Source organism: Clarias gariepinus, chromosome 2 (assembly GCF_024256425.1).
Source record: "Clarias gariepinus isolate MV-2021 ecotype Netherlands chromosome 2, CGAR_prim_01v2, whole genome shotgun sequence".
In the NCBI taxonomy this organism is placed as follows: domain Eukaryota; kingdom Metazoa; phylum Chordata; class Actinopteri; order Siluriformes; family Clariidae; genus Clarias; species Clarias gariepinus.
Window position 1 is genome coordinate 41,273,822 of NC_071101.1, and position 20,646 is coordinate 41,294,467.

General features: G+C 38.2%; 2 protein-coding genes across 2 annotated transcripts in view; one reads left to right on the forward strand and one right to left on the reverse strand.

Moving 5' to 3' along the window:
- The first annotated feature begins 695 nt into the window (after positions 1–695).
- lyrm2 (LYR motif containing 2) lies at positions 696–3,111 on the forward strand. The gene is made up of 3 exons (XM_053488386.1): positions 696–787; positions 985–1,125; positions 2,687–3,111. Exons 1-3 carry the CDS (start codon positions 743–745, stop codon positions 2,765–2,767), a joined length of 267 nt encoding a protein of 88 aa, XP_053344361.1. The 5' UTR covers positions 696–742; the 3' UTR covers positions 2,768–3,111.
- Positions 3,112–6,000: 2,889 nt separating this feature from the next.
- Positions 6,001–20,646, reverse strand: part of ankrd6b (ankyrin repeat domain 6b) — a 35,062-nt gene continuing 20,416 nt past the window's right edge. The window contains exons 6-16 of the mRNA XM_053513931.1: positions 19,137–19,235; positions 18,733–18,831; positions 17,671–17,769; positions 16,921–16,998; positions 15,703–15,807; positions 13,547–13,684; positions 11,607–11,771; positions 10,202–10,354; positions 8,375–8,488; positions 7,775–8,069; positions 6,001–7,611 (exon numbers count right to left, since the gene is read on the reverse strand). Coding sequence (XP_053369906.1) covers positions 7,082–7,611; positions 7,775–8,069; positions 8,375–8,488; positions 10,202–10,354; positions 11,607–11,771; positions 13,547–13,684; positions 15,703–15,807; positions 16,921–16,998; positions 17,671–17,769; positions 18,733–18,831; positions 19,137–19,235 — 1,875 coding nt within the window. The 3' untranslated portion in view covers positions 6,001–7,081. The remainder of the gene's footprint in view (positions 7,612–7,774; positions 8,070–8,374; positions 8,489–10,201; positions 10,355–11,606; positions 11,772–13,546; positions 13,685–15,702; positions 15,808–16,920; positions 16,999–17,670; positions 17,770–18,732; positions 18,832–19,136; positions 19,236–20,646) is intronic.

Consider the following 20,646-nt stretch of genomic DNA (forward strand, 5'->3'; position numbering starts at 1 on the left):
CATAATTCTATTTTATGAAATTAAATCACATTTTGTGTTGCTTTTTAATGTCTTTTATTAAATTACATTAAATTTGATTTAATTTTAGTTTAATTTTAGCTTGTTTTGTTTTTTTAATTTATTTAATTTAGTTTAATTCAATTTAATTTATTGTATATTTCGCATGTATTAAATTTTATTTTATTTTATTAATTGTTTAATTAATTTATTATATTAAATTAACTTATTTTTATACATTGAATTTTAGTTGTTTAGTTGTATTTTTATTCAATTTAAATACATCAAATGTAATTAGTTTAATTGTTATTTAAAATGTAAATTTTTAAATATATTTATGTCAATTTAATGTTATATTTTTATGTATTGAATTAGATTACATTAAATTCAATTCAATTTATTCATTAATTTAACTTAATTTACCACAAGTTAATGTAATTACATGTTATGTATTCAATTAAATTAAATTTAACTTAATGTGTTTAATACAATTTAATTTTAGTTTTTATTGTAAACTGCATTTGTTTTATTGTACTTAAATTAAATTAACAAGAAATAAGTTGTACAAATTTATCAATTTTATTTCTTTATTTTATTTTATTTCTTTATTTTAAATGAATCTTAATCTGGCGCCCCACACATCAGGAAGCCTCCGTAACGCCACTCCAGTCCAGTAGATGGCGGTGATGCGCTATAACGTTGGTTGTCCAGCAGCATTCACTATACTTCACTAAATGTGACTGAAATGTCCGTATCCAGGTTACCGCCTGCGACACTGAACCTCAAACAGGTAGCGTAAGTGATTTAATGTTTATTGTTAATCATTTAGTCATTAAACATCTCGACTTGACATCAGTTTATGATCGTTTGCTCGCTGCAGATATAAATGTTGACGGTTTATGTGCTGCTGATCTTCCGCGGTGCTGCTGTTTGTTTGACCTGGTCGGACATTTCCATTATTATGTTGTTTTTTTATTTTAATTTTAGTTTTTGCAGAGACAAAGGATTTTAGGTTTGTACCGCAATATGCTGAGGACAATCCGCAAAGTCCCAGGCGAGGCAGACCGTAAATATTTGAAGGACTGGGCGAGAGAGGAGTTCAAGAGGAACAAGGAGGCCAGAGACCAGGTGAGGAAACACAGCAGCTCTTAATGGAGTGGGACATCAACAACATACAGGTCTTATAGGGTTCAGAAAATGTCTATTATTATTATTATTATTATTATTATTATTTAATGTAACACAAAAGATCTATGCAAAAAGTACAGCAGTGTTTATACATAATACTTCCTATCCATGTGTGTGTGTGTGTGTGTGTGTGTGTGTATATATATATATATATATATATATATATATATATATATATATGTGTGTGATCAGGGCCCAAGCACTATGACATGTCATATAGAGTGTAAAGGACACTATTGTTTTTCTAAGGATTACATTTTTGGGGGTCTTAACATGCTCCATCATCAACTTTCACACGGCATGTCATGGCCATACGCAACTGGAAGTCAGTTATTTTGGGTTGTTTGCAAAATACACTCATATTAACTTGTTAAACGCTTCCTCTGGGATTTACAGGATCGCCAGCAAACCGAGACGATGTGATGTCAATACACCGAAGATGCAAAATTGTAGATTTTGTGACGGCGCCTCAAACTTATGCTGAAAGTCGGTTAATAACTTTGTGTGCCATTATATTGCGTGACATTAGATTTAGTGACATCATATTGTGATGCTTTTGGATGTCTTGGCATAAAATCCCCCCCCCCATTCTACACACTCACACATCACAAATGTAAACACAAAGGTGCTTGGGCCCGCTCATCGTTGCTTGCAACTATATTTTATACTTGTGTATAATTTTTTTGAGGTGCACCTGTATACACACACACACACACATTTGTACAGCCAGGGTAGTATGTTTTGTGGCTTTTAGTGTGGATAATTTTTGACTGACCGTTGTCATTTTAATATCACTGAAAAGTTGATTTGTTTCTATAATACAATTCATAAACTGAAACTCTTATATTATATCGATTCATTACATACAGACTGATGATTATGGCTTACAGCTAATGAAAACCCAAATTTCAGTATCTCTTTATAAATAATTATAAAGTAATAATTAGAATATTACTTAAGACCAAAAAAAAAAAAAAAAAAAGATGTTTAACACAGAAATGTTGGATGACTGAAAAGTGTGAAGATGTACAGCACTCAATAGTTGGTTGCCGCTCCCAGTTGCAGATCAGTCTGTGGCCCTGCTGAGGTGTTATGGAATTTTATTTCATAAATTCCATAACTTCAAACTGTGATTAAAAAAAAAAAAATCATCTCAATTTGGACACCTGTTCTGTTCTAGTATTTGCGCTAATCCGTGTCTTTACTCGTTTGCTGTAGGATGCCTGTATAACTCATACTGGCAACAAACATCTGTAAAAAGACACAGAGGACGAGACGCAGGCAGCAGCATACGGAGTAGATATTTAAGACTAACACCATCACCACCACCACCACCACACCCAGGGATGTGTTGACCTTCTGACCTTTACTTTGCCAGACATGGAACAGCTTATACAACTGCTTAGCTTTTACACTTTTAGAAGACGTTATGTGTTTGACAGCCGGTGTAGGATTTGTCTTTGAGCACATCATAATCCGTGTCTTTACTCGTTTGCTGTAGGATGCCATCCGGATGATGATCACACAGGCCAACAATCACCTGGAGGAGCTTAGACGATCCCTTGCTCTGGCTGGAAGGTGAACGGCTGTGAGTGTCGTCTCCTGCGTGAGGAACCTGTGTTAATGGCAGGACTAGCAGCGCTGAAGGCATATACAGTACAGTGCGCGTGTGACTTCAAACCTCGCTCAGGCTGGCCTTCATCACCTCATTGCTGCCAAGAGTGCTGTGTGAATGTAAACGGTCTGCAGCATTTTGAGTCCAGCATTGTGGGTTTACTTCCTATCGTTCATCTGAGTGAAATCATACGTTAAAATCACCAACTTAACCTGCACTGCAGGTTTTTGATGATGCAGGAGTGCTGGTCTCTTGTGTACTGTGACGTTTTGTAAAATACACAAGCCAAATAAATCCAGGTTGTATTTCAAACCAGATGACGCCATGTCTAGTGTCATTTTTCAGATCTGCAGTAGTACTGTGAGGCTGGAAGTTTAATATAACTGTCTAGATGTGAAGATAAGAGACAGATTCTGCCTTCATTGTACTGTTACTATTAATGTTTTATTAGGAACTATTATAGGAACTATAATATTAATTAGAAATGGACAATAAAATAAAAAATCCACAAATAATACACACTGCCAGATAACACTGCAAAACCAAGAATGCAGCTCAAGTTAATTATTTAACACAAAGATAGATGCTTTTATATTAATCATTCATTCAAGATTCAAAGAACTTTATTTATCCCAGAGCGATATTGCTTATTCTTGGTCACAGTTGCTCCCAGTTATCGAGTAGAAAGGAAAAGTAATAAAAAAAAAAAAAAATTGAATAAAATAAAAAGAGTTCTAAAACAGTAAGAACCATATTGTACACTAACCTTTAGGATACTTTAAATGAATGCACTAAATATGACATTATGACGTTCTCGCACACTAAATATGACCCAAGAGCATTTGTAAATATTGCACAGTAATCTAATATGTATGTAATATTGTATTATTATCTGTAATATTGTATTTTATTAAGATGTAATATTATTAATACAAGGAAGTATTATTGTCCTATTGTGTTACTGTTACTGTTAGTGAATATCCACATTAAGTGTATGAGTTCCAGAGAAGAGTTCCACATCAACATGTGTATGAGTTCCACATCAGGGAATCTGAAATCTGAGAAGTTTTTCGGTAAGGTTTAGTGAAATTAATACTCGGAATGATGTAGGTTTTGTATAGTCCCAAGCAGCTGTGTCCCTTTTAAAGTATTAAAAACTGATTAAATGATCTAGTACGCATTGGAACGCTCTGTAACTTGTGAAGATGGATGCGATTAACATTTGCAGCAGAGACTGATATATATTTTTTAGTAATTCATCATTTATTGAGAGAATTAAACATTTAAGCAATATTTACCTAAATAGTGAAATAAAAAAAGGCTGAATCGATTTGATTAACTGAATCGATCAACTGGTCACCCGTTCACGATTTAGGCTATTTTGAATTTATATTCGATTCTTAATTTTAACTTAAAATAAAACTCTCATCACTTACATCTTAATCCTATCCTAATTCTTCTAAGGTAACATTATTCTCTAAAAGGTGTTAAAGTCACAAGTAAGCAGGTTTAGTGTTGGTACAATAGAGACTGACTGTAAAAAAGTAAAAAAAATCATCAGTTTCAATAGTGTTTCTCAAAGTGCCCCCTGGTGGACCGTGATAGAACTGCAGGTGGGCTGCAATAGATCATTTATAATAAAGTAAAAAAAAAAAATTTGTTAAATAAGATTAAAACGACAATTTAATTATTTTTCTATTGATTGATCCTATTATTAACCTATTTTTAAACCAGAGCATATCATTAATGAATAATCATAATTAATAATGTTAATAGAAAAAAAACTTTTATCCCCGCTCGGTGTCAAAATCTTAACATCGCATGCTTTTTTTTTTAATTGTTGCTTTATGCATTGTGTATGTGGGTGGATTATAACTTTCCCCTGCATTGCTATAGGCCCATGATGAAGTAATTGCTCTATAGAGATATAGATCTCTATAGTTATACTGAAATAATACATCCTGAGTGTCTTGTGTGTCGATCAAATACAGGATTAAAGGTTTGGGTTGCCACAAGAGATTTGTTTGGAAATGACTGGAGTAATATTTCTCTCATGGTAGCCGCAGTTTCACATGGTCAGGGGTGGATCATTGGTTAAGGCATTGGACCATGCGCTGGGTTTAAACCCCAGCATCACCAAGTGTCCACCGTTGGTCCCTTGAGCAAGGCCCTTAACCCTCAGATGTTCGGAAAAAAAAGAGAGATAAAATGTTATTAGCTCTGGATAGGAGGTGTCTGCCAAATGCTCAAAATACTGTAAATATGTGCTCATGTAATTTCAAAAAATTTTAGATTGTGTTAAATGCAGACAAAAGAAAACACAACATGTTCATTTGAATTTATGATTTTTTTTATGTTCAAATAGGGCAGGAATCAGCATGGCGTCAATACAGAGAAATACCTCATTTGTGTGTAAAACAAAACATTCAAAGCACTTCAGGTTACAGTTCCAAGCAAGATTTTTTTACCTTCCCTTTTCTTTCTTCCTGCATTTTGAACATAAAGTTACACAGACTAAAACTGGACAATAGATACTGTATAACTCATACTGGCAACAAACATCTGTAAAAGACACAGAGGACGAGACGCAGGCAGCAGCATACGGAGTAGATATTTAAGACTATCACCACCACCACCACACCTAGGGATGTGTTGACCTTCTGACCTTAACTTTGCCAGACATGGAACAGCTTATACAACTGCTTAGCTTTTACACTTTTAGAAGACGTTATGTGTTTGACAGCCGGTGTAGGATTTGTCTTTGAGCACATCATAAGTGATATTACTGTTATTATCCAAAACCAAAAAGCCGGGAAAACTGCATTCTTCTACACTGCATTAGGTGTGTGTGTGTGTTCACATTGTGTAGTGGCAATCAACTGTACATTAATGACATAAAAAGCAGGCCATGAGTAGCTCTCAATGTGTTATCACTGTCATGCGTTGTCATGGTGATGATCAGTGATGGAGTTCTCATCAGAGCTGTGCGATTCAACCGATGATGCAATTTATTCCGATTATTCGATTCCGAATCGGTTCACACTTAACCATATAACTATATAAAGTAAACATCCAATCTATCCTTAGATATATACAGTATGTAAACATGAATTCCTTATAAATGTAACACAATTTCTTCAAGAAAATGTGAACCGCTTGCATGTGTGATCGGTCGGTGCAATAAAAAGCGTCGCGCAGGAGAAAACATAATTTTGTTTAAAAAAGATTTAAAATAAGATTTGATGTGTATTGGATTTTTTGTTGTTGTAGTGTTTAATACTTTAAAACTTTTTAAAAAATCAAACTGAATGGAATCGACAGTCTACCTACGATTCACAGCTCTAGTTCTCATCAGGTGGTTTTTCTTTTTTCCTGCATTAATATTATGGTCTATTTTATGTATGATGTTATAATCCCCTCTCCCATTTAAGTTGCAGATTATACTAACTAACAGCTCAAACTGTGGAAAAGTTCAAAGGGAGTGAATACTTATGCTGTATAAAGATTTTGCATTTTGCGTTTGTGTTAGCAGGCGTATCATAAGGTATGTGTGGAGAATCGAACCGTATGCTGTAGCTTTCATCCTTTTAGGCTGTTGCGCAATACAGTACAAAAAAACCCCCTCAGAGAACTAAATTAGGACAAATGTGGGTGAAAATAGTTAAGTGAAGACTGTCCATGCGTTATCTTAAAGGAACTGTAATACCTGTTAAAACTGTGGCTTTGTTTTGATGATACACCATGTAGATAAATACTTCAAAATAATTTACCCAGAAAAAAAATGTTAAAAATGTTTAAAACTGTAAATTTATTCGAGTTTACATCTTCTCCCTATGCAAAGTAACCAGCAAGGGATTTTGAATTACAAATGACGTTTCTCAATATTGATTTTTTTCCTCCACATCCTGTGAGAATAAAGATCTTCCATAGGATTAGTCTGAGAAATCATCTGGAGTTGTTTGTTTACTGAGCATTGGGGTGTAAAAAGTGTTAAAAGCCTCCATTTAAAAAAATGTTCTAAAACCAGTCAAACCATTAATACTTAAAATACCATTCCAGCCAGACTCCTGGACCAACACCCTGTGAGGAGTGGGTGAATGGGCGAATATTCGAAACGGCAAGTTCTACCACTATCTACTTCTATCTCTATGATCTGGATGACTGAAAACCTTCATACTGTAGATAAGGACATGAACAGGTTTAACAAGTGGCCGTGATCTCGGTCGTCCTCTCCCCCTGTCACCTTCTTCATATAGCCGAGCCAGTGCAGAGCTCCGTGTGCTAGCTCTCCTCGCGTCTGCTGGTTCTGAGGAGCCTCAGTTCGTCTTCCAGGCAGTTGATCCTCTCCAGCAGGTTGACACGATCGGCTCGCGCTCGCTGCTCGGCCTGCAGACTCACCTCCTGGACCTTGCGTTCATACCAGAGCTCCATCTGCGTGGACACCGCCTCGAAGAAGCACTGCGTCACCTCCAGCGCGTGCACGCTGGCCGGCTCCTCTGCCTGCTTAGTCCTGTCTCTTTCCTCAGTCCTCCCTTCAGAATGCCGTTTATGATGCCTGACTTTATGACTCTTGCTGTTCTTGTGGTCCCGCTCCTGTTTTTGTTTCTTTTGACAAATTCCGCCGTGCTCCGTGGACGGCAACAGGCTATTGGACTGGCTAGAAGGAAAAGCCTCCTGTAGTTCTCTTACTTGCCTGTAGGGGTCAGTGTTAAACTGCGTCCGATCTTTTGGGCGTACGATGAGGGGTGAAGATGTGGCAGATTTGTTCTCAGCCACTGGGGAGTGTGTCTCCTGGATGTTCTGATTGGCGTCTTAAAAAATAATAAGCACAATGATATTTCCTGATTAGAAGCGGAACAATGCTAAAGCGGAAAATTTAATGGAAAGCGTCAGTATTCAAATGCATTTAGAAAATAAATGGGGACAAAAATTTTGATTCGATTTAGTCCACCAAGATGAGTGTGTGTAACATACCTGAAGCTGAGCTGTCCATCTGAACCACAAAGTAATGATTATCCAACATGTCCTCTTCTCTGGTAGCTCCTCCCCCTCCTCGTCCCAGTCCCTCCTTGGGTTCAGTATGGTCGCCGGACACCAGACGGTGGTTGCTGCCGGCACACGGACCCCCTGTGTCTTCTCGCAGTGTTAAACACTCATCTAGAGAGGAGGCGCGGCGGAGAGGGGCGCTGTGTGCATCCGCCATCAGACGTGCCTCCATCCTCTGGAGCTTAGACATGCACCAGTTCTTCAGTTCACTCACAATCGAGGCCTGTGTGTGTGTGTGTAAGAGAGAGGGGCAGTTAAATAAATATGTCTATCTCGTTTTAACTGCTCACAAAAGTGTCGCAAATGAGTTCCACACTATAATTTAATACTTTAGTAGTATGGACGTAGAGGTATGCATGCTGTGTATGCTGGACTAGTTACAGAGGGGTACATGTTGCATCGTTTATGTTACAGAATGCAGAAATGTCAAGTTTTAACAATGCATCTGATCCACAGCCACCCGAGAGCAGAACCCTATACAGTAGCAGTCATCTATAGTGCTTCATGTCTGCGTCATGTGAATATTACCTGTCTCTTTTCACCCTCCAGGCGCTCCTGTTTTGTCTTCTCGTCGATCCGATGTACACACTCCATCCTTTCAGCAGACACCCTCTCTAACATCATCTTATCCAGAGCTTTGATCTGTGACCAGCAACAACACCAGGGATTTTCCTCAGTATTACAGAAATGTCATGATTTAATAACGTCAGAGTGGCTCACTAGTACGGCTGCACCATGCTCACTTTTCATAAATTTGAATTGAGATCATGATTCTTAACTGCACTCAGGTAAAAAAAAAAAAAACTATCAATTATTGTTTTTGATAGCGTAAGGTAATTATTATTCTTTAGCCTTTGATTGGCTGGTACAGTTCCTTCTCTATCCTATGATTGCCTGATAAGGGCGCTCATCTATCCCCTAGCCTCTGATTGGCTGGTACAGTCCCTCTTCTAGCCTCTGATTGGCTGGTTAAGTCCTAGCCTCTGATTGGCTGGTACAGTCCCTCTTCTAGCCTCTGATTGGCTGGTTAAGGCCTAGCCTCTGATTGGCTGGTACAGTACCTTTTCTAGCCTCTAATTAGTTGGTACAGTCCCTCCTTTAGCCTCTAATTGGCTGGTAGAGTTCCTCCTCTAGCCTCTGATTGGCTGGTAGAGTTCCTCATCTAGTCTCTGATTGGCTGGTAGAGTTCCTCCTCTAGCCTCTGATTGGCTGGTAGAGTTCCTCATCTAGTCTCTGATTGGCTGGTAGAGTTCCTCCTCTAGTCTCTGATTGGCTGATAGAGTTCCTCATCTAGTCTCTGATTGGCTGGTAGAGTTCCTCCTCTAGTCTCTGATTGGCTGGTAGAGTTCCTCATCTAGTCTCTGATTGGCTGGTAGAGTTCCTCATCTAGTCTCTGATTGGCTGGTGCAGTTCCTCCTTTAGCCTCTGATTGGCTGGTAGAGTTCCTCCTTCGGTCTCTGATTGGCTGGTACATTCCCTCCTCTCTTCTTTGATTGGCTGGTACAGTCCCTTCTCTATCCTATGATTGCCTGATATGGGCTCTCATCTATCCTCCAGCCTCTCATCTCATCTCTCATATATCCTCCAGCCTCTACTTTTCTAGCCTCTAATTGGCTGGTACTGTCCCTCCTTTAGCCTCTAATTGGCAGGTAAGGTCTCTTCTCCAGCCTCTGATTGGCTGATACGGTCCCTCCTCTAGACTCTAAATGGCTGTAATTGGCTGGCGAGCATTATAGCATTAAGCGCGTGTGAGTGGGAGTTTAAGCGAGCAAAAACTAAATCTCAGCGCAATACACTCCTTTTACTCTAAAAAAATCCTCCTCTTACTCCACCAAACTGACTTGTCTGTTCAGTGCTGCCTCTGTGAGTGACAGCGAAACGCAGTAAATAAGGAAAATAGATGAGAGAAGCGATTATGACTTATGACTTTATTATCCACTAATCTCTTTCCTGATCGGTGAATTAATAGTGTTTTGTGTTAAACAGTGTGACTGTGAATAATGAGAGTCATACAGCATCTATTTACTATCAGGTAAATCAGTGCACATGTGAATGCAGGTACATCTGAATGCATATAAGTAAATCACCATTATTCAGAAATGAAATCATGTGCACCTCTAAATCAAGATCATGAATATTTCTGAATTTTATGTGTGCTTATAATGTATCACGGTACTTTCGACTTCTCGATTCTGTTTGCTCAGACTGAGTTATTGAACGTTCTACATTAAGAACCTACACAAGAACATGTTAGGTGAAAGCACCACATAATCCTTGAATGTAAATCCCAGTTTGTACGTAGTTCTCAGTAGTAGCCAGCTGTCGGGATACGTCATAATACTGTATAACGTTCACCTGGTGGTTGTTCTTGCGGTCCAGCTGACCCAACTTGCTGTTCATAAGCTCCTGGACCGTGTGGATCTCAGACTTCATCTCCTCTTTGGTGGCCTCCAGTTGGTTCTCCAGTTTGGTGAGGAGCGGTTCGCACCTGCAGCCTTCCAGAGGAGCCTGCAGACCAGTGCACAAGCACAAAGTCACCCTTTAGATACTGCTTTTAAAGGATCGCACCAATGAGTGATTCACATTTTCACTGGATGTTAAAAGCTTATACCGCCCTCAACTAATGCTTGTTCGCGCTCATAGACATTCTTCGTTTACAGTTTCTGTTTGTCAATGTAGACATGGTCCAGTGCAAAAGAATGTGAGCTTAAATGTGATTGGCTCATTTTGAACAAATCCTTTAAACATTAACTGGTGTGCACGCTTGTTAAGTTACTCTACCAACATGTGCGATTTGAACGCCCTATGTCAATTAATAAAAATGCCCACTTTTCTATTACTTTTGGTACAACATTCTTTTAAAAATATATTCATTATAATAAATATATTTTTATATAATAATATTTTTTTTAAATATATTCATTATAATAAATATATTTTTAAATAATATATATTTTTTTTATATATTCATTATAATAAATATATTTTTAAATAATATTAATTTTTTTATACACCACAATTTCACATTAGAGGTGAAAAAAAAAGAAATTTCTGATATGATTTATCTTGCTGTTTTATTTTTACATTACAAAAACTTGCAAGTTTTACAAGGCGTCTTGTGGTCTTTTTATATTTACTGTAGTATCACGTGTAGGTTAATCAAAATGTATTGATTTATCAAAGATGGATTCATCCCTACGAGCCTGAGAGTATGGAACGGAAACATACTCAATCACCGACCTAAAAAAAGTTCAAAAGTTGACCATCATCTGAAAAATTCATCAATACTTAGAGTTTTATTCTGGGATTCTTAGGGCCAGAAGTATTGGAACATTTTCAGGGGGAAAAAAAAAGTTCAACAATCAACAGTGCTTGTTACACTGAAATCATTACATGAGGACGAGCATTTTGGCGTTTAATCATCCTTCCTATAGTCCTGATTTTGCTCCATCAGACTTTCACCTGTTTGGTCCCCTGAAAGCAGCCCTACAAGGACAAAGATTCACTTCTGATGAAAAGCTGAAGACAGTGGTGCATTTGTGGCTCGAAACTCATATATGAGGCTTGTGGACAGATGGACGAAGTGTATTGAAAAGCGAGGAGATTACGTTGAATAATTTCCAGAGTGCAGGTGATTTTTGGCTCAAGTGGTAGCTATAAATATGCTAACATTACAACAAGCACATTAATAATAAAAGCTGTCAGATCAGTACCAGGTATCAGATTTGAACACTTAATGGAAGTTTTTTTATACTTTTACCTGCATGACCTTGCCATCCTTGTCCCTGTAGAGTGTGTACAGCTGATAAGCCTTGTAGCTGTGTGGAGGAGGAACAGCTCGCGGAGGTGAAGCTCTCGTTTTACTCTTCTTTCTCTGCTCTTTACTCTTATTTTCCCTGATGGACACAGGGTCTGATAGGGAAGGCTGTAATAACACACACACCGCGTCAGTTTGTTTGATTAGCAGTGTTTATACGAAGACTAATAACTTTATTAGAACCAGCTGTACACCCGCTTAATATCAGAAAGGAGCTGAGTGTCATGCCAGTGACTCATGGGGATCGGCCGATACGATATTATCACAATACCAATGTGCCGATCTGATTTGTATTGCGATTTAACGCGACTTTACAACTATCTCAGTTCTATATGAATTTTCTTTTTAAACAAACTTAGATACAAATAATTCGCTCCAACCATGCAGGGTGCTGTGACTATGACTTAAACCACCGCCTGTAAGGGCCATATTTCATTCTTTTGATTTGTTGTTATGTTTATCCTATTTCAGTTTATCAGTTAAGCATTAAGCATTAAGTATCATATTCATAATTTGTATTGTGACATCATTTCATGAGTTGTTCTGTGACATCATCCCACAGTTATGCAGTTTCATGTCTATCACGCACGTTAGTTGCTCAGTTGTTGTTAAGACACGGAAGGATACAGAAAGGTGTGGAGCACACAAGCTTTTGACCGTGAGACAGTAAGCTAAAAGGAATACAGTAAAATGAGTTGTAGTAACTGTAATCTATCGAAGCTACAGAACACAGCAAGCGACTTGTCGTGACTACAGTGGATTTATGCAAGAAACTGTAACAACCTTTGTACTTTAATGTTGAAAATAAACAAGAGACAAAAAAATCAACGAAACCTCTGGGGTCGTCAGTGAAACTGTGTAACAAAAGACACGCGTCAGAACTTGTGAATAACATGCATGTACATGTAAAGTCAAAAGCTTGTACTTCTGCAAAAATGAAGATAAGTGATTTAAGAGTGTGAACGTGGAGTGAAGAGCGCGCGTGCGATTTCAAAAACGCGCATCGACTGCCAACAAGCAACCGAAACCGAAAGCGAGAAGAGGACTTGCCTGCTTTAAACTTCACCATGTCAGACGGCGAGGACAACGCCGCTATCGCCGAATCTGAGCAGGTGATGGTGCTCGACGAAAACGATTCTTCAGACAAGCTTCACGAACTGAAGAACGCCAGAGAAGGCAAGTGGAGTCAGTTGACTGTATTATACAATGAACTAGAGGCGCTTATGGACAATGCTTGTAATTTGCATGACGTTAAAGCCAAGCGCCGCCAATACGAAGGGCTGCTAAATGACTTTATTGAAAGCAATGTAACAGTGCGATCGTGCGCAAAGGATGAAGAGCGCGAAACCGATCAGCACCACTGGTATCACCCTAGATTGATGCGCTGCTCAGAATTCATGGTAAGAGTAAAGTTGTGGATCGCGGACACTAGTAATCGCTGTAAGTTGCCCCAAACAGTTGACGATGGAGTTTCGCCAAACGACAGTGTGTCAATGCTGGAGCGTAAGACGCCCGCCCCCCAAAGGCACGGAAGAGGAGTTGATGTTGATGTTTTAGTATTCATTCTGTTTTTAAGTCATTTTTGCAATATTGTATTTTTTATATATATTATTGTAATTCATTTGGCATCATTTTAGGAGAGTAATTCTGACTTTCAAAAACAACCAGGTGCCAATACTGTACGTTGCCAAATTGATGTAACTATAAAAAAATATAGTTAAAAGCAATAAAGCAATAAAAACAAATCCTGCTGGGACAGTTGACATCTAGAGAATAAGCAAGAAAGATTTCACCATCTTCAATTGTCAAGTTCCAGCCAGCAAACCCAAACTGTTGGGAGCAGATCCTCTTTTACACAGGACAGTGTAAAATGTGTACCTCACCTTTTCTCTGCCTCGGCTGCGGCTCCGGTCGCGGCTTTTTCTTTGCCGAGTGCCACATGGTGACCCGTTCTTGCCGTTCTGGTTTCTCGGAGCAGAACGATCACTGCTGGGAGTTTCTTCTGCTGCAGACACACTTTCCTGGGTGTCAAATGGAGACACAAGTTTCTCTGTAAATCACTGTCTATGTTAACATGACTGACAAGATTGACCTTAATCATAGGATATTCTTTGGCACGTGATTTGATCTAAGTTAAAGAAAACTCAAACAGTCAGTCCCGAGTCCGCACAAAACCCTGAGCAAAATGCTCTATCTACTGTAGAATCCTCTAAAGGAACGTTATCCGAAATGGTTCTGTAGAACACTATAATCTTGCAGTAGGACTGTATAGAACTATGACACAGCGGTTCCAAAGAATTCCTTCACTTTCCAGAATTACAGAGAAGAATGGAAGAACTTTTACTTTTGTTTCCTTTCAAACTAAATCCCATCAGTTTTCTTCATTTCTGTATTAAAGGAAATTTATCTAACCCTTTCTCCCGACCCCTTTTATACAGAATTGTATTTATACAGATTTTTTTCCTTCAGGACTTAATAAAGTACAGTGATACCTCGGCATACAAATATAATCTGTTTTGGAGGCGAGTTATTAAGGTAAACATTTCGTACTGCGAAACACATTTACTTATAGGAAATACAGTGGAACCTCGGATTACGAGCACAACTCGTTCCGGAAGCGGGCTCGTATTCCAAAACACTTGTAAATCAAAGCACACTTTCCCATAAGAAATAATGGACATTAAAATAATTCGTTCCACAGCCCAAAAAAATAAATACATAAATATAATTAACACAAAATATAAAGTAAAAATAAAACAAATTAACCTGCACGTTACCTTAAAAGAAGTAAAAATAAATCCCGACAGATAAGAGTTTCCATTTATGCGCACAGGTGCTGTGTGTTCTTCTTTCTCCTGCACTGCTGAGTGTGTGTTATGTGTGTACGTGCGTAATTTGACACCGTGCCGGTTGTGTGTAAGTAAAGCACCCCCTCTCTGTTTCACACACACACGCAAACACATTGAAGGCGAGAAAGAGAGAGAGAGAGAGTGTGTGAACAGGCACGGTGTCAAATTATGCGCGCACACACATAACACACACACTCTGCAGCGCAAGAGAAAGAAAAACACACGCACACACACACAGACACACAAATGTTAATTTTACCAGTAAGAGACGAGCACTAAGACCCAGCAGGGGAGATGAATACCCGCAGTGCAAGAGAGAGAAAAACCGTTGGCTCAGTTGTGATCACGTGACGCTCTGCATCAAATCAAGAAGCGCATGCATGATACATGATACTCGGTGCTCGTAACCCAAAACAATGCTCGTTTTGCAAGTCAAAATTTATTAAAAATCATTGCTCGTCTTGTGGAACAGTCGTAAACTGCGTTACTCAAAATCCAAGGTTTCACTGTAATTTAAATGCAGGTAATCCATTCCAGCCACCCAAAATATTACCAATATTACCCATTTTCAACGCTATAATCAGATTTTTGCATATTAAAAACAATTAAGATATTTAGAAAAGACATGTAAATTAAGTAGAATATAAAATAAATAGACAATAAACCTTATTTAACCTTAACTTTAAAACTGAAAGAGGCTCCGTTTTCGTCTTGCTACCGTCCTGGCTAACATCCTTGGAACCCTTGGTTCTACAGTATATATCTTCACTAAATCTTGCACAAAATGCCTTTCCCAGAAAAAATATGTTAACTCGCTTCACCTGGCTTTCCACTGACATAAACAAGTTTTAAATGGCTACCGGACGCACGCCCAACTTGGCTCGGTTTGTTCACTCGTATGATGAAAATTCTTTGCATACCGAGGCAAATCTCTTGCGAAATTTCAGTTCCTAAAGCGGATACGGGCGTTCGTATGCCGAGGTACCCGTTCTCCAGGATTTTTAGATTTTTCTATAGAAATTCATCTTTTGGAATTCTGAGAACTAGTTTTAGCAGAGCTTGTACAACCCAGAACTGAAATGGATTTAATGTAATGCATATGTCATAAATGTAATTTTGCAGTAATTTCTTTTGGCAAGAACCCAGAACAGGTGCTAAAATGTACAGTAGGTGTATACACTCCTTTCTACCTTACTAGGCAGCAAGTCATCACGTGGGACTGACTGCGCTCGTCCTTCAGCCTTCAACTTGTCTCTTCTTTTCCTTACACTTCTGCCACGAGAGAAGCTCTGAATCTGAACACACACACACACACAAATCTTTTCATGAGTAATACTTAGGAAAGGATGCCCCTAGGTGTGAGCGTGTGAATGTTTGTGTGTGTGTGTGTGTGTTTGAATGCCAAAATGGATTCCTTTAACTGCGGTCATGTTTCTTTATAAGCTGATGTCACATTCTGGGAAATTCTGCAAAGTTTGATAAAGACGTGAAGTGAAGCACTAGTCACTACAGTTCATGACATGATGTGATCACCACGGTTTTACTGAGTTGATTCCAAAACAAATTTTTAGTCGACAAACTCCTAATACTCTGTGATTTCAGCCTGTGTGTGTTTACGTGTTTCTGTGTCTTTTGGCACCCTGTACCAACTCTGTCTGTACTTGTATTAAATTTCAGTTTCCTGTCTGCACTGTGATCTTTGGCCTGCTGTGATGAACAGCCACGCAGTAATCGATAACATCAGAAGTGCATTCACAGAGTTTTAGAAATATCATCTCAATATTAACTACGCCAGTGTATATATGGCCAAGAAAACTATCTACACATATATACAGTACATACATACTACATTATTTTAAGTATACATTTTGTTAGATATGTTTAGCATGCAAATATTTTACTGTTTTATTATATATACACTGCATATTATGTATATTATATATATATTGGTTTTGCATGGTTTTGCATGAATATGTATGGTTTTGCATGAAAACTGAAAGGACAGAGTGTAAGAAAGATTCCAGAAGAACTCGACATATTCTCCAGCACGCTCAGTAAAACCTAACAGCTGTTTAACTTTTAGTACTGTGCAAAATCTTGGGCACATACAAAAAAAATATTCCATAAGCAAAGATTCCTTTAAAAACATTTATATATATATATATAAAAAAAATATTCTATAAAGAGCAATAAGAGGGATAAAATAAACCCAGTGTCAATATCTGGTATAAAAATATTTAGTAGTGTTTGATAAAGATTTGTGCAGTTCGGAGGTTTTACTGAGTGTGCTGGAGTTCTGTTAACTAACACAATTTTTAATAACAAAACTTACCGTATATATACAGTACAGTATGTGTGTGTGTGTGTGTGTGTGTGTGTGTGTGTGTGTGTGTATATTGTTTGCTTACCTGTGGTGCTTTAGTCAGCAGCAGCGCTACTTCAGGATTGTTGTTCTCTCTGGCCTGGTCCAGTGCAGTTTGTCCTGCCTATAACACAAATTAACACACACATGACATATAGATTCTTATAAGAGAAGTCTTATCATTGAGATTCATACACATTTACATCTCATACAAACTTAAACAGTTCTTTCGATTGTGTAAAGCTGCTTTTTGCATCAATGTTAATTGTTAAAAGCGCTATACGAATAAAACTGAATTGAATATAGATGACATCATAATATTCCTGTACATAATGTTACAACACGTCCGCTTAGTTTAGAGTAATTTTAATTAAATCTCCGTAAGATGGACGAACACATTCTCATCTATGTATCAGGACAAGTTGTCAAAAAGATCAAAGAAAAAAAAAACTTTTAATAATCATACATACAGTAAGTACAGCATTAAAGAGTTGTAGTTTGAAAGTACCATTAAAGTCAAGTCTAATGAATGTGTGTTATTATGTGTCTGGTTAGAGAGGTAACAGACCTCATAAAAATAATTAAACTTAGTAATAGAAAAACAAAAAACACTAAGGCTTAAGACGATGTCTAATACTGCATACTGCCTGAATAAGTTAATATATACATGAGCTATGGAGAAATATGATGCATAACAAACATTATCGGCTGATAAACTTATGATCAGTGAAAATCTTAACACCAATGAATCGATTTATAATTAATCATTAACATGCCTCGCTGGAAGAGAACTCACATCGTTCTGGATGTTGCTATCGGCTCCAGCTTCGAGCAGCAGGCGTGCCGTCTTCTTATGGTTTAGCATGGCTGCCACGTGCAGGGCCGTATCTCCTGCCTACTCCACCAGTTAAACACACATGTTTAGTTACCATGTACAGAAGGATTTTCCAATGTCAGTATTTTAGAACTCACTCTCAGAATCTATACTGTTGTAACCTGTATACAGGGGGCCTGGAGGCTATCCCAGGAGACTTAGGGCACAAAACAAAGTAAACCCTGGATGGAGTGCCAATCCATCGTGGGGCACACACAGTACGGGAATGCCAATTAGACTAATCTGCATTTCTTTGGACTGTAGGAGGAAACCAGAGTACCTGGTTGAAACCAGCCAAGCGCAGCTGGAACATGCAAACTCCACGCACACAGACCCGATGTGGGAATCGAACCCGGACCCCAGAGATGCAAGGCCACAATGTTAACCAGTTCTTTCGTGTGGCAATTAATATAACTCTATGCTGTTTTTTTTATATTTATATACTGTAGATTTGCATTTGAGGGGGTAAAATATTGACGTTTCTCTATAATCCTGTAGGCGGCTCACTTTAAACTGGATCCACATTGGCAGTCAGCACAGACTGTGACGGTACTGTAGCTGTGTGGTAGGAGCATGTTTTTTGCCTAGTTTGTTTAGAATTGTAATAAAATTAAATTTAAAAAATATATTAAATTGCGATCTTTATGAAACTCTGATACTTATAGAATCGCAACACAAGATACTGTAATTATATGGTCTCAGGTGATCCGTAGTCATTCCCATCCCTGATATGCATGTTAAAGCGATGACGTAATGTAATGACCAGAACTAACTTGTTGATGGATGCATTAAAATTCGAACATCATACTTAAACATAAAAGGCCACCTTAAAGCATGATATGCTATTATATTTCATTATGACATGTTTTTAGTCCCCCTCAATATAAAGTGCTCTTTAGTTTAAAAAAAAAAAACCTACAGCAGAGTGTTTCCCTACCACAAGAACTCTGTTAGGAAGCATCAAAAAGAGTGAAGGAAACTTACCTGATTCCTCTCGGACACTGAACAGAAAGCGCCTAGCAGAATGCGGATGACTCCCATATGGTTATAGCGGGCGGAAACATGCAGGCACGTGTCACCTACCTAAGGAAAACAAATGCATACACACACACACAAGTATCATCTCATTCCTTTCAACCAGCACATACAAGAACTGACACATTATGTCTCATTAAACATGACACTGTGGGCAACCACAAGCGCTTAAACTCACTGAATAAAGGAAAAGCCTCATATTGTTCCACTTATGCACTGAGCTCAAAATATTTTCCACTCGAGTAAGCAACACGTCAAACTCGTGCTTAAGTAAGTTAAGCTGTTAAGTCATTACATTTTGCACAACTGGAAAAGAGAAAGAGAGAGCGATGGGTAAAATGAGAGGCACTTACATTGTTCCTGCTGTCAGGACGCGCTCCTCCCAGCAGGAGGACTTTAGCGCTCTGAGCATGACCGTTCTGACACGCCAAGTGTAGAGCCGTGTTCCCTGCCTGAGAAACATAGACAGAGACAGAGAGAGACAAAGGGACAGAATGACAGAAAAAAAAGAAAGGATGTAATTTTTTTTTTGATTGGCCAACAAACATCCTAAATAGAAAAAAACCTGAAAGAAGACACCATACAGCTTTTAGATTCGTTCATAAAAGTCTCTATGAACGAGCTGTTATTAAAGAAACAATACCTTTAACAACATTATTATTGACCCTGTGAATTGATGAACAACCAATCAGATTTGAGAATCCAACACCACTGTTGTATAAACGATTATTTTTATGGACACTGTAGTGCTGGGAATCAGCAGAGACCAGCCGATATTATATTATCACGATACCTAGGTAGAATAATTCCCGCCTTAAGAAGGGGAAATTTCCCTTAGCATTCAAGCATTTTCGCCATATGAACGACCGAACCAAGTCGCTGTACCTCTGGGAGCCATTCAAAACTTGTTTGCATCAGAATGAGGCAAGTTTACATATTTTTTCGTATTTTATTTGCTTTTTTGCAAAATCTTGTAACGATATTGCACCATGGGAATGTTAGGAAGGATGGTAGCAAGAATAAGAGGGAGCCACTTTCTGCTTGGTTTTTAAAGCTGTTTGATTTTTAAAGTTTAAGTGAGGTTTAATATCTATTTATTGCATATTTCACTTCATTTGCATGACTTTTCTAAATGTTTTGATTGTTTTTATGTGCAAAAATATCATTATATTGTTGGTAAATGGTAAATGGTAATAATAATATCATTATATATGACTGTATATCATTATAATATATATTATATATATTTTTTGTTTTGGATTTTGTTTAAATTCTATACTAACGGGTGTCATGTGACCTGAAGTGAGATGGCTGCGTAGGTTTTTTGCTCTGTTCGACTTTGTTAATAAAACACGCTCTTTTCCTCCGAATCCTTACTTAACTTTGTTGAACAGATTATAAACATGTCGGACACACCTTCTGATAAGGATTTATCTGGAGGGTATTGCCAACTCCGTTTCTTGCCTTCAGAATTCCTTTACCGCTCTTTTTAAAGGAGTCACTGGCGCTGAATGACGTCTGGAAGAAGCCGAACAGAGGATTTCATCTGCAGAAGATTCGGCAACAACTACGGAAAGGCAGGTGACTAACTTGAAGATGATGGTGGACCAACTGCAGGCCAAAGTAGACGATCGTGAAAATAGAGGCCGTCGCAAGAATCTGAAGATTGTGGGCCTGCCGGAGAAAGCCGAGGGCTCTGGCCCACTTTCGTTGTATGTATGGATATATGGGCTCATAGATCTCCCACCTTCGCGTCTGCCAATCCGAATTCAGCTCCGAGAAGCATCTTAGTTTAGTTCCTGAGGTTTACTGATAAAGAAGCGATATTGAACACCGCAATGAAGAAAACGATAACTCAAAAGG